Raw genomic sequence first — 11,140 nt, forward strand, 5'->3', positions numbered from 1 at the left:
GTGACATCAGCCCTCAAAAACCTGGCAGGGCAGGCCCTTGAGTACCACCCCTCACATGCAAGTCTTGGTTCCGGTGATTGACCCTGAGGAATTCAAAGTGATCCTTCATGAATGCTGTCTCACCTCAGCCTGTGGAGCCACTCTGACTGGTAGCCCAGAGCCCAGGGCTGGACAGAGGTTCCAGGGTGGTCCCAGGCTTGGTGGAGCATGATGGCATCTCCCTTCTCCCCACATACGCCTGCCTTGCTCAGTGGACCTAAGCTCAGCCAGTGAGGATGACTTCGACAGTGAGGACAGTGAACAGGAGCTGAAGGGATACGCCTGCCGCCACTGCTTCACCACCAGTAAGTGGCCTCATTGTGCCCCTGGGGCAGGGGATGGGCTCCTTCCCTGGGCCGGGCCAGGCCAGACTCACGGGTTCTGAATGTTTCATGCATCAGATTGGAAACCTGCCAGAGGAAGTGATTGATGTGATGTCTGTATTGTACTTGAGAAACTTGAAACTCTTATTTGACTTTGCCTGTATTTTTAGCAGTCATTGTGGAGTTCTGTACTGAATGGTGGGTAGGAAGGACTGGTCCCGGGGGTGCATGATGGGGGCTCTGGCTCCTGGTAACTTGAGGCTACCTCCTCCTGGGTGCCCCAGAAACCAGGTGCAGAGGATGCCCCAGAACATGGATTCTCTGAGTAACAGTCCTGTGTTGTGTGGCTCTGGTGGCACCATGGGTGAGGTAGTTTGCAGGATTGTCACCCCTAACCCGCTTCCCTCACAGCATCCAAAGATTGGCACCACGGGGGCCGGGAGAACATCCTGCTCTGCACTGAGTGCCGCATCCACTTCAAGAAGTACGGTGAGTTACCACCCATTGAGAAGCCCGTGGACCCCCCACCATTCATGTTCAAACCCGTCAAGGAGGAGGACGATGGGCTCAGCGGGAAGCATAGCATGAGGACGCGGCGGAGTCGGGGCTCGGTGAGTCTCCTTCACCTGTGTCTCCAGTGCCAAGGGCGCTGTGGGCTTATCCCCTTGTGAGAGCAAATGTAGTTCTATTTTAGGTAGAGAAACAGACCCATTGTGGTAATGCCTGTGCTGAAGGCAGTAGGTTTGCCTGTGGAGTAGGAAGAGCTCTCTGTCCTCTTGCTGGGGCTTTGGGGGACTCATCCTGAGCTTAGCTCTACAGAGAGCTCTTTGGTCTTGGTTTGTGCCTCAGTGCCAGCTGTCCAAGTACCTCAGAACTTCACTGGCCCATGGTCCAGTCACTTCCAGTGTGACATAGCTCTGCTATTTTAAACTTTTTTTTTTTTTGGTGGTGCTGGGGATTGAACCCAGGGCCTTGTGCATGTGAGGCAAGTACTCTACCAACTGAGCTACATCCCCAAGCCTATTTTAAACTTTTGAAAAACCTTTCCTCTCCCCTCCCATCTTCTCCCTTCTCCTTTTTAAAGCTAAATGTTTGATCCAGTTTTGGAAACTTCTGCTATATTTTCCTACTCTGGTATATTTACCTACTGCATAGGCCCTTTCATAAAGAAGCTTTGTTTCCTGGGTTAGAAATGTGGTTGGGGCTGTGGGAGAGAGGGTGTTTTGGCTTAGGACTAAGGATATCAAAGGGTCTTTCCCTCTAGCACTGGCCTCCCCAGGCACCCTTTTGGCGTGTGGGATTGTCCACCCTCTTCTGTCAAGAGCAGTCAGCTTGGCTGCTACGCACCCAGAAGGGAGCAGGCGAACACCCTAATCCCTGCTGAACCCTCCTGGCTTTACGGGAACATGCTGCAGTGCTCAGCAGGCATAGGAGCTGAGCTGCAGTATGACAGTTCATCTCTTTGGGTCACTTTCCAGCCTGTCAGATTAACTCCACAAGTACATGATTTGCCTTTGGTTTGTTTGGGAGAGTGGGCAGTTACTTGGAATAAATGGAAAGGTGAGGTGCTGTAAAGATGACCTTGTGTGTCAAAGTAGATGGCCCAGCATTTATTTCTAGCACAAGGAGTTCAGGAGAGCCCCTGGGATGCTTTGGGTTTGAGAATGACTCTCCTTTCAATTTTGTGTGAACCCACCCACTCACACCTCCTGCTTCCTCAGCTCCACACTGACTGTGCAGTGGAGGGACAGGAGGGCTGCCTGTCATATGCCAGGGGCAAGAGTTTGCTGTGAGGCCTGCTTGTCAGGCTCCTGCCTGTGGCAGGAGTATCCAGAGGCCTGGGTATCCCAGCCTCACTGGCCTCTGTCTTGGGAGGACAGATGTCTACACTACGCAGTGGTCGGAAGAAGCAGCCAGCCAGCCCTGATGGTCGTGCCTCGCCCATCAATGAAGACATTCGCTCCAGTGGCCGGAACTCTCCCAGCGCTGCCAGCACCTCCAGCAATGACAGCAAAGCAGAAACAGTGAAGAAGTCAGCCAAGGTCAGGAGCTGGGAGTAGAAGGGGAACTACGTAGTCCCTCCCTTCCATTGAAATGGGACTGCTGGAGCTTGCGTTCGGCTTCCTCAGACCTGGGGCTGCAGCTCATGTGTGGAGCCTCTGGGCACTAGTACTGCCCTAGCCTACAGGCTGCACACAAAGGCCCGGGGACTGGAGGAAGGGGATGTCCCACTCAGTTCCCAGCATCAACCTTTGGAGTCATCTCTGCCTCAAGCTCCCCAAGGCCTCAGGCAGAGGATGCTGAGTTGTTGGGAAGGCTCCCTGCCCCTAGAGCCTAGTATTCCCATCCCTAGATATTTATTCCCTCCTGGTCCTAAGCTGCCCCTTCCAGAGCTTTCTTGCTTCTGGAGACAGAACCCAAAATGAGGGAACAAAGTTTTCGCAAACTGGTCATTTCCATACTGAGGCCAGTGGGACGTTCTCCCTTGGCCTGACTGCCCCTCATGGGCCTTCTGCTGCAGAAGGTAAAGGAAGAAGCATCGTCCCCTCTGAAGAGTGCCAAGCGCCAGCGGGAAAAGGTGGCCTCTGACACGGAGGAGGCCGAGAGGACCAGCTCCAAGAAGACAAAAACACAGGTGAGGTTGGCAGCCAGGCCTTGCTAATTCTAGCTTGCAGCCGAAGTTCTGTAGAAGCTCTAGCCCAGGCTTTCCAGGTGGAGAGGCAGTGCCTTCTGGGGAGGGGGCTAGTGCTAGAATGGCCCTTGACACTGGCCCAGCCAGGACGGGACTGCCCTGAGGCCAAGCTTGCTGCTGTTTATCATATGCCAGGCTGTGTGCCAGGTGCTACTGTGTGGGGCAGAGAGCTCTGCCTTCCCAGTGTCTCCATCCCTCCCTTTTTTCACTCTAGGAGATCAGCCGGCCTAATTCGCCCTCTGAGGGTGAAGGAGAGAGTTCAGACAGCCGCAGCGTCAATGATGAGGGCAGCAGTGACCCCAAAGACATCGACCAGGACAATCGCAGCACGTCCCCCAGCATCCCCAGCCCTCAGGACAATGAGAGTGACTCGGACTCATCAGCCCAGCAGCAGATGCTGCAGGCTCAGCCTCCAGCCTTGCAGGCGCCTGGTGGAGCCACCCCCACAGCCCCTCCAGGAGCACCCCAGCTTCCTGCCCCAGGACCCACACCCTCTGCCACTGCGCTTCCTCCACAGGGCTCCCCTGCAGCCTCGCAGCCTCCTAACCAGCCACAGGCTCCAGCAGCACCTGTGGCCCATGCCCACATCCAGCAGGCGCCTTCCCTGCACCCGCCACGGCTGCCCTCACCACATCCCACACTGCAGCCTTTGACGGGGCCGGCCGGCCAGGCCTCTGCACCACCTCATACCCAGCCCCCCCTGCACAGTCAGGGTCCGCCTGGCCCTCACAGCCTGCAGGCTGGATCCCTGTTACAGCACCCAGGCCCTCCTCAGCCCTTTGGCCTCCCTCCTCAGGCCTCCCAAGGACAAACGCCTCTGGGGACCTCCCCAGCAGCAGCTCACCCTCACACCACCCTGCAGCTCCCAGCCTCTCAGTCAGCACTGCAACCTCAGCAGCCCCCAAGGGAACAGCCTCTGCCACCAGCACCCTTGGCCATGCCTCACATCAAGCCCCCACCTACCACACCCATCCCCCAGCTTCCAGCCCCACAGGCCCACAAGCACCCACCTCACCTCTCAGGGCCCTCACCCTTCTCTTTGAATGCCAACCTGCCACCACCGCCGGCTCTGAAGCCCCTCAGCTCCCTGTCCACACACCACCCACCCTCAGCCCACCCCCCACCCTTGCAGCTCATGCCTCAGAGCCAGCCCTTGCCCTCTTCTCCTGCCCAGCCCCCTGGGCTGACCCAGAGCCAGAGCTTGCCCCCTCCTGCTGCTGCTCACCCCCCTGCCAGCCTCCACCAGGTGGCCACCCAGCCCCCCTTTGTTCAGCACCCCTTTGTCCCTGGTGGCCCTCCTCCCATTACCCCACCTACCTGCCCCCCCACCTCAACCCCACCTGCAGGACCTAGTACGTCCACCCAGCCACCCTGCCCTGCTACAGTTTCTTCAGGAGGCAGTGTGCCAGGAGGGGCGCCCTGCTCACTTCCCACTGTCCAGATCAAAGAGGAGGCTCTCGACGATGCTGAGGAGCCTGAGAGCCCCCCTCCTCCCCCAAGAAGTCCGTCCCCTGAGCCCACTGTGGTGGACACCCCCAGCCATGCCAGCCAGTCTGCCAGGTATTGGTTCCCAGGAACCAGGGTGTGAGTGGGCCCAGCCAAGCATCTGGAGGGACTTTGCAAAGGCCCCCCACACGGGGAGAGATCTTGACAATCCCCTGACTAAAGATGTGGTCTCTCGTAGGTTCTACAAACACCTGGACCGAGGTTACAATTCATGTGCGCGGACAGACTTGTACTTCATGCCCCTGGCTGGGTCCAAACTGGCCAAGAAGAGGGAGGAGGCCATCGAGAAGGCCAAGAGGGAGGCTGAACAGAAAGCCCGGGAGGAGCGTGAGCGGGAGAAGGAGAAAGAGAAGGAGCGAGAGCGCGAGCGCGAGCGGGAACGGGAGGCAGAGCGAGCTGCTGTGAGTGCCAGAGGGCTGGGTGGGCGGGGAGGGCCCAATGGGTGGCTGTGCCATGGCCGCTGTGCCCTGGCAGCCTGGCTGTATGCAGTGCTGCCTGGTGTGTTCTCCTGCAGCTGGAGGGACAAGTGCTATTAGCAGCGTCCCTAGTTCTGGTGATGTGGCCTGTCCTGGAGCCCCTCAGGTAGCCCAGCACTTGCAGGCCAGGCTGACTCAGCAGTGACTTGGTGTCCGCCTGCCAGGGCTCTACAGGAGATGCCCCATCTGACCCTGCAGCTTGCCGCCCAAACAACGTGGCTCCACCCCTTATTGCCCTCTTTTCTTCAGCAGAAGGCACCCAGCTCAGCACATGAAGGCCGCCTTGGCGACCCCCAGCTCAGCGGTCCTGGCCACATGCGGCCCTCCTTTGAACCACCACCGACTACCATAGCTGCCGTACCCCCATACATTGGTCCCGACACACCTGCTCTCCGGACACTGAGCGAGTATGCTCGCCCCCACGTGATGTCACCCACCAACCGCAACCACCCCTTCTACATGCCCCTCAATCCTACTGACCCGCTGCTGGCCTACCACATGCCCGGCCTCTACAATGTGGACCCCACCATCCGGGAGCGCGAGCTCCGGGAGCGGGAAATCCGGGAGCGCGAGATCCGGGAGCGCGAGTTGCGTGAGAGAATGAAGCCAGGCTTTGAGGTGAAGCCCCCAGAGCTGGACCCCCTGCACCCCGCCACCAACCCCATGGAGCACTTCGCCCGGCACAGTGCCCTCACCATCCCACCTGCTGCCGGTCCCCACCCTTTTGCCTCTTTCCATCCCGGCCTGAACCCGTTGGAGCGGGAGAGACTGGCCCTAGCAGGCCCCCAGCTGCGGCCCGAGATGAGCTACCCTGACAGACTGGCAGCCGAGCGCATCCATGCTGAGCGCATGGCATCACTGACCAGCGACCCCCTGGCACGACTTCAGATGTTCAACGTGACTCCACACCATCACCAGCACTCACACATCCACTCCCACCTCCACCTCCACCAGCAGGACCCCCTCCACCAAGGTGGGTTCCCCTGCCGGGGCATGGGGAGGGCCTAGGGTCTCAGCAAAGAAGGGAGTCATTGTCTAGGAGCAGAGTGTTCTCTGAGTGAGGCCATGATTCCTGGAGGATCCCGACTTCCCAGCATCCACCTAGGAGTTTGGCTGAGCTCAGCCCCTCCCTTGGCTCTCCAGAGCTGCTCCATACCCAGGCCTTCTGTTGCGGCCTCCTGGGGAAAGTCTGGGTTCTTGGCCCCTTTGCCTGGGATGGAGGGAAGCTGTCTGGGTTCCCTGAGCACTTGCTGGCAAGCAGAACATTCCCATGGGACCTGGCTTCTGCTGTCTTTGAGCAGGTCAGTGTTGGGTACAAAGTAAGTCTAGGAGAGGGAAAGAGTGCTGGGGGCACTGCTTCTGGAAAGGCCACTCTGGACCCCCTGCACCCCGCCCCAACCCCATGGAGCACTTCGCCCAGCACAGTGCCGGTCCCCACCCTTTTGCCTCTTTCCACCTGGAAGAGGCTGGCCTGGAGCAGTGGTGGCTTAGAGCAGTCTTGAAGGCAGGTAGAAGAGGGAAGTTGCTGCCGAGAGCACGAGGGTGAGTGCCAGCTGCCAGGGAACCCAGGCAGGAGGAACAACCTTGCTGGGTGTTGCAGAGGGGTCTGGTCAGGAGACTGCCTTTAAGGGAGTAAGGGAGCCATGGCGTGCGCTTCCGGCAGAGGAGATGGAGCAGTGCTGTGTCCAACCACACCCCATCTGCAGGTGGGACAGGAGTGACTTGCTGTAGCCCTAACAGGCTCACAGGGGAGGCTCCAGACCAGTGGGCTCTGTAGGTCCTGGGTCTTGAATAGAACATGTGGTGTTGCTGGAAGGGTGCTGGGGAGCAGGGGAGGAAACGTATGCTTGAATGGCTGGCCTGTCCCTGCTCTCCTCCTCTCTGGAGCTCACCCTCAAGATGGTGGGGCAATCCCTTCAGTCAGAATCATGTGCCACCAAGTGGTGCTTCCAACCTTGGTGACCAGGAGCCAGCTTGGGTGAGGGAGAAGTCACTGGTTACCAGCCAGGAGCCACACATCACCCATATCTGGACTTGTATCCTTTATTTCCTTTAGGTTCGGCAGGTCCAGTTCACCCCCTGGTTGACCCCCTGACTGCTGGCCCTCACCTGGCTCGTTTCCCCTATCCCCCTGGCACCCTCCCCAACCCCCTGCTGGGACAGCCTCCCCATGAGCACGAGATGCTGCGCCATCCAGTGTTTGGTAAGAATTCACCAGGGGAGGATATATGGGTTCCACTGGAGAGTGGAGTAGCAGTCTGATCAGCTGTCCCTGCTTGTTCATTCAGTTATATATTGAACAAATTGGATTTGCACCCTCTGTGGACAGCATCCTCATGGGGACAAGGCAGGCAAACTTCTGTTCTCAGGGGGCTCTGGGTGGAGGAGGTCATAAATGCGTGCCAGTTCAGTCTTGCAGGAGGGAGCCAGAACTGCTGGGCTGGTGGGAGAGTAACCGAGACCCCCTAATTTAGGCTGATTCAAGGAAGGCCTCTTGGAAGATGCTTTCGACTGAGGTCTGGAGCGAAGTATAGGAGGCTGGCAGGGTCTGACAGGAGACCAAGGGCCTTCTATTTCCCTGGGTCTCCGAGACTGCTGAGCAGCCTCTTGCCCCACACCTTGGGAAGTACTTTCTACAGAGCTTGGAAAGGGCCGACTTGACTGTCCCTGGCCAGTGGCATGAGGCTGCTGGGCAGGTTCATCCTCCCTGACCTCCTTGCTGGTCACTGTCTGTGCCACCTTTATCCTGGCCACTCCTTTGGTTGTTTCTGTAGTGGAGACTGTTTTGTGCTTGGCAGGCACCCCGTACCCCCGAGACTTGCCTGGGGCCATCCCACCCCCCATGTCAGCAGCCCATCAGCTACAGGCCATGCATGCCCAGTCGGCCGAGCTACAGAGACTGGCCATGGAGCAACAGTGGCTGCATGGACACCCCCACATGCATGGTGGCCACCTGCCAAGTCAGGAAGATTATTACAGGTGAGGTGGGAAGGAGGAGGGAAGAGGGGGGTGCTGTGTCTGAGCCCAGGCTCCCTCCATGGGGGTTCCTGTGAATAGGCAGGCGGGCTCCAGCCACTTGCCTATGGCCTGTGAGGTGCTGTTGCCTGCCACTGCCCAGGCCTGATTCCAGTGTTCTTTTCTTCTTTCCAGTCGACTGAAGAAAGAAGGTGACAAGCAGTTATAAGTTATTTATTTGTTAACGCTGGCTGTGGAAACCCCAGTTCTTGGGGGGGGGGAGAAACAGAACTTTTTACATACAATAGGAGCTACAAAAGCAAAAAGAATATCTTCTAAAGATTTCGTTATATATTTAAAAACCCCGCAACTAAAATGTATCTGCATAATAGTGTTGTTTGTTGAGAGGATTCCCTGAGACCAGTTCGGGTCTCCCTGCATGACAGTGCCCCAGAAACTTAGTGAGTCCTGGACTGGACTGAGCGTCCAGAGAGCTTCCCTGCCGTCCTGGGGTTCGGCTTTAGTTTTCTTCCCTTGATTTCTCAGTAGGTGCTAGAATCCGTTCACACCCTTCACTGTGCGTGCAGACACGATGGACACGTGGGTGCCAGAACCCACGGGGCTTGCAGAGAGGTGGCATATGAGTTTGGAATCCAAGAGCTATAATTTTTAAAAAATCTTTTATTTTAATACATTGTAGGAAATCTTCATAATTTGAGAAAGCTCTGCAGCATGGCTTTTTATGTCTGTAAATAAATAATTTTAGAACAGCCTTTTTTTCCTTCCACAAACTACTATTCTGATCTATTTTTTCCAGCCATGTCACTAATTGTGAATTCCTACCAGCTATTGACAGAATACAGAGTTGATTTTTTAATAAAAAGTTATATATAATTATCCCTTTAATTAAAGGGAGCAGATGGGCGTTAACTAATTACAAACAGGCAGAAGCTTGGACTAGGTTTGGTCACAGCAGTGAGCGTCCAGGGGTTTGCAGGGACAATGTTACAGACTATTTTGCTGCTTTGATTTTCACTTCCGTCTGTTTCCCGCACGTGCTTTGCCAGCGGCGCAGACGTCTGACAGCGAGCCTCTTTCATTGTGTACAGGAGTGTGGGAGTTCTGTGTTGGCTTTCTGTTCCCTGGTGTCATCATCGTCCTGTCTCTGTGGGATAGAAAGCACATGTTTACATGTGTCCGATGGTAGATTTCCTTACAGAGTTCTATGCACACACATTTGTTCTGGATAAATTGCCTTTTTAATACTTTGAAGATTACAAAAACATTCTAGAAAATCCAAGAAAATGATTCCATATAACTTAGCACATGAAAGAGCCAGGACATATGCCTCCCAATGGGATCTGTTCAAAATCTGCCCTTTTGTGACGTCACCATTTGGATGTCCTTGCGAGGATCCAGTCAAGTCGTCATTACTGCAGACTGAGGCTGCTTGAGTGAGGAACACTGGGGGCCATTAACATGATTATGAGTGGCAGCCTGCCTCTTTTGGCCCCATGCAGGGTGACTCACATCAGACTGGGAAAGCAGGCTTCCGCCCGGAGGTACCACTGGTAGAAGGTTGGGCCCTTCCAGAGCACAGCCATCCCTGCAAGACAGAGGGTGGGAGACCTGCATCTGTGGACCACACCCCTGCCAGGGCAGGACCCCTTCCCATCCTCTCAAACTCTCGAGGCCCATTGTGTGGTGCACATCTCAGAATTGCCTGTGGGTCAGTGGACAATGTGTACCCAGAACCCAGGCCGCAAGGGGCGGGTCAGGGGCTTGACTGAGACCTGCAGCAAGGCCCTCTCCAGTTTCTATCAAAAACCCTGTTGGGTGTTGAGTCGGGACAGATAGGATTGTTTTAACTGTTAAATATTTGTAGTTTTTTTGTTTCATATTCTCTCATTCCATTTCTGCCTCAATTTTAGTTCCTTAGGGGGAGGCAAACTCAAATTAACCCTTTGCCATCAAACGACTGGCTGCCACGCAGGCATTATTCCTTCTTGGGTGGGTGACACACCACCCAGGCGCTCTGCCCTGTGGGCTTCCTCTGGCTCTGAGAGGCCTCTTCCTGCTGGGTGCCCTCCCCTTCCCTTGACACTCCTCTTTTGCTCTTGTCTCCCCCACACCCTCCTTTCTTTGGTAGAACCTAACTCCTACCATTCGGTTTAACTTGTTTATCTCCTGTATTACCCATTTTTCCAAAGAAGAGAAAGAGTGAAGTACTTTGAAGTCTGTACTTAAAAACTGTCTGAAGGTGTTTTCTTGTTATGTTTCGGGTTTCTCCCCATATCCCAAGGTGGAACACTGCAATTCTTCCATTAAAACCCACAATCTGAAGCCCTTGCCCGATCACCTAGAGTTTGTTTAGGAGGCCCCAGACCTGTGTGGTGTCTTTGAAGCCCGACCGCTTGGTTTCCTTTTGGATTTTCCTTCCTTTCATTTGAAGTTCGGTTTTGCTTTCTGTGTTTTGTATGTGTCTTGTTCAATGTCGTCAAGGTTGAGCTTCACGTTTCACTGCAGCAGAAGCAGAACAGAGTGTATATTCTGATTTGCTACGTTTATATATATCTTGAAGCTAAATGTATATATGAGTAGTTTGCCATGAGATAACACAGTGTATACAGAGTAGACACCCAGAAATCGTGACTTCTGTGTTCTCTCCATTTGAGTATTTTGTAATTTTTTTGAAATATTTGTGGACATAAATAAAACCAAGCTACACTACAACACCAAGTGTCCAGCAACACACCGTGTCTCATTCCTGGAGGGTGGTGGGGGTACTGGCTGTGGCCCTGCCCTAACCACAGGGTGGGGAAGGGGTGGAGGGAGTCTGCTGGTCTCTCCTGCCAAGGACTCTCTCACTTCCCAGAGAGGCTTCCAGAAAGGTCCAGGTCTGTGCTGCCTGGAGGAAGGATTTCTCTAATGAGTCCCCTTGCTATCTGGGAAATGCTTCCCTAGCAGGAAGATGGGGATCAAGAATACCACTGTCTCCAGCCACTGCCGTGCACCCCTACGTCTGTAACTTGCGGACACCCACCAAGGCGTATGGACATGTGATTGCTTACCTTCTTAGGAGAGCGAACTATCTACCAGGACCTCTTGCTGGGACCTATCCTGCCTAGATCCCTCTCTCTACACCGTGC

At 55.2% G+C, this 11,140-nt stretch overlaps 1 protein-coding gene across 4 annotated transcripts in view; it reads left to right on the forward strand.

Annotated features, from left to right (window-relative positions):
* RERE (arginine-glutamic acid dipeptide repeats) overlaps positions 1–10,724 on the forward strand; it is a 306,083-nt gene extending 295,359 nt beyond the window's left edge. For 3 of the 4 annotated variants that reach the window (XM_081305735.1, XM_081305737.1, XM_081305738.1), the window contains 10 exons: positions 252–344; positions 774–973; positions 2,243–2,404; positions 2,884–2,997; positions 3,269–4,614; positions 4,739–4,961; positions 5,286–6,009; positions 7,093–7,239; positions 7,835–8,015; positions 8,187–10,724. In XM_081305735.1, the coding sequence (XP_081161861.1) occupies positions 252–344; positions 774–973; positions 2,243–2,404; positions 2,884–2,997; positions 3,269–4,614; positions 4,739–4,961; positions 5,286–6,009; positions 7,093–7,239; positions 7,835–8,015; positions 8,187–8,220 (3,224 nt within the window). In that variant the 3' untranslated portion in view covers positions 8,221–10,724. The remainder of the gene's footprint in view (positions 1–251; positions 345–773; positions 974–2,242; positions 2,405–2,883; positions 2,998–3,268; positions 4,615–4,738; positions 4,962–5,285; positions 6,010–7,092; positions 7,240–7,834; positions 8,016–8,186) is intronic. The other variant, XM_081305736.1, reaches the window with a different exon arrangement.
* Positions 10,725–11,140: the final 416 nt, after the last annotated feature.

This window comes from Spermophilus citellus (assembly GCF_964194105.1).
Source record: "Spermophilus citellus genome assembly, chromosome: 9".
NCBI classification, from domain to species: Eukaryota; Metazoa; Chordata; class Mammalia; order Rodentia; family Sciuridae; genus Spermophilus; species Spermophilus citellus.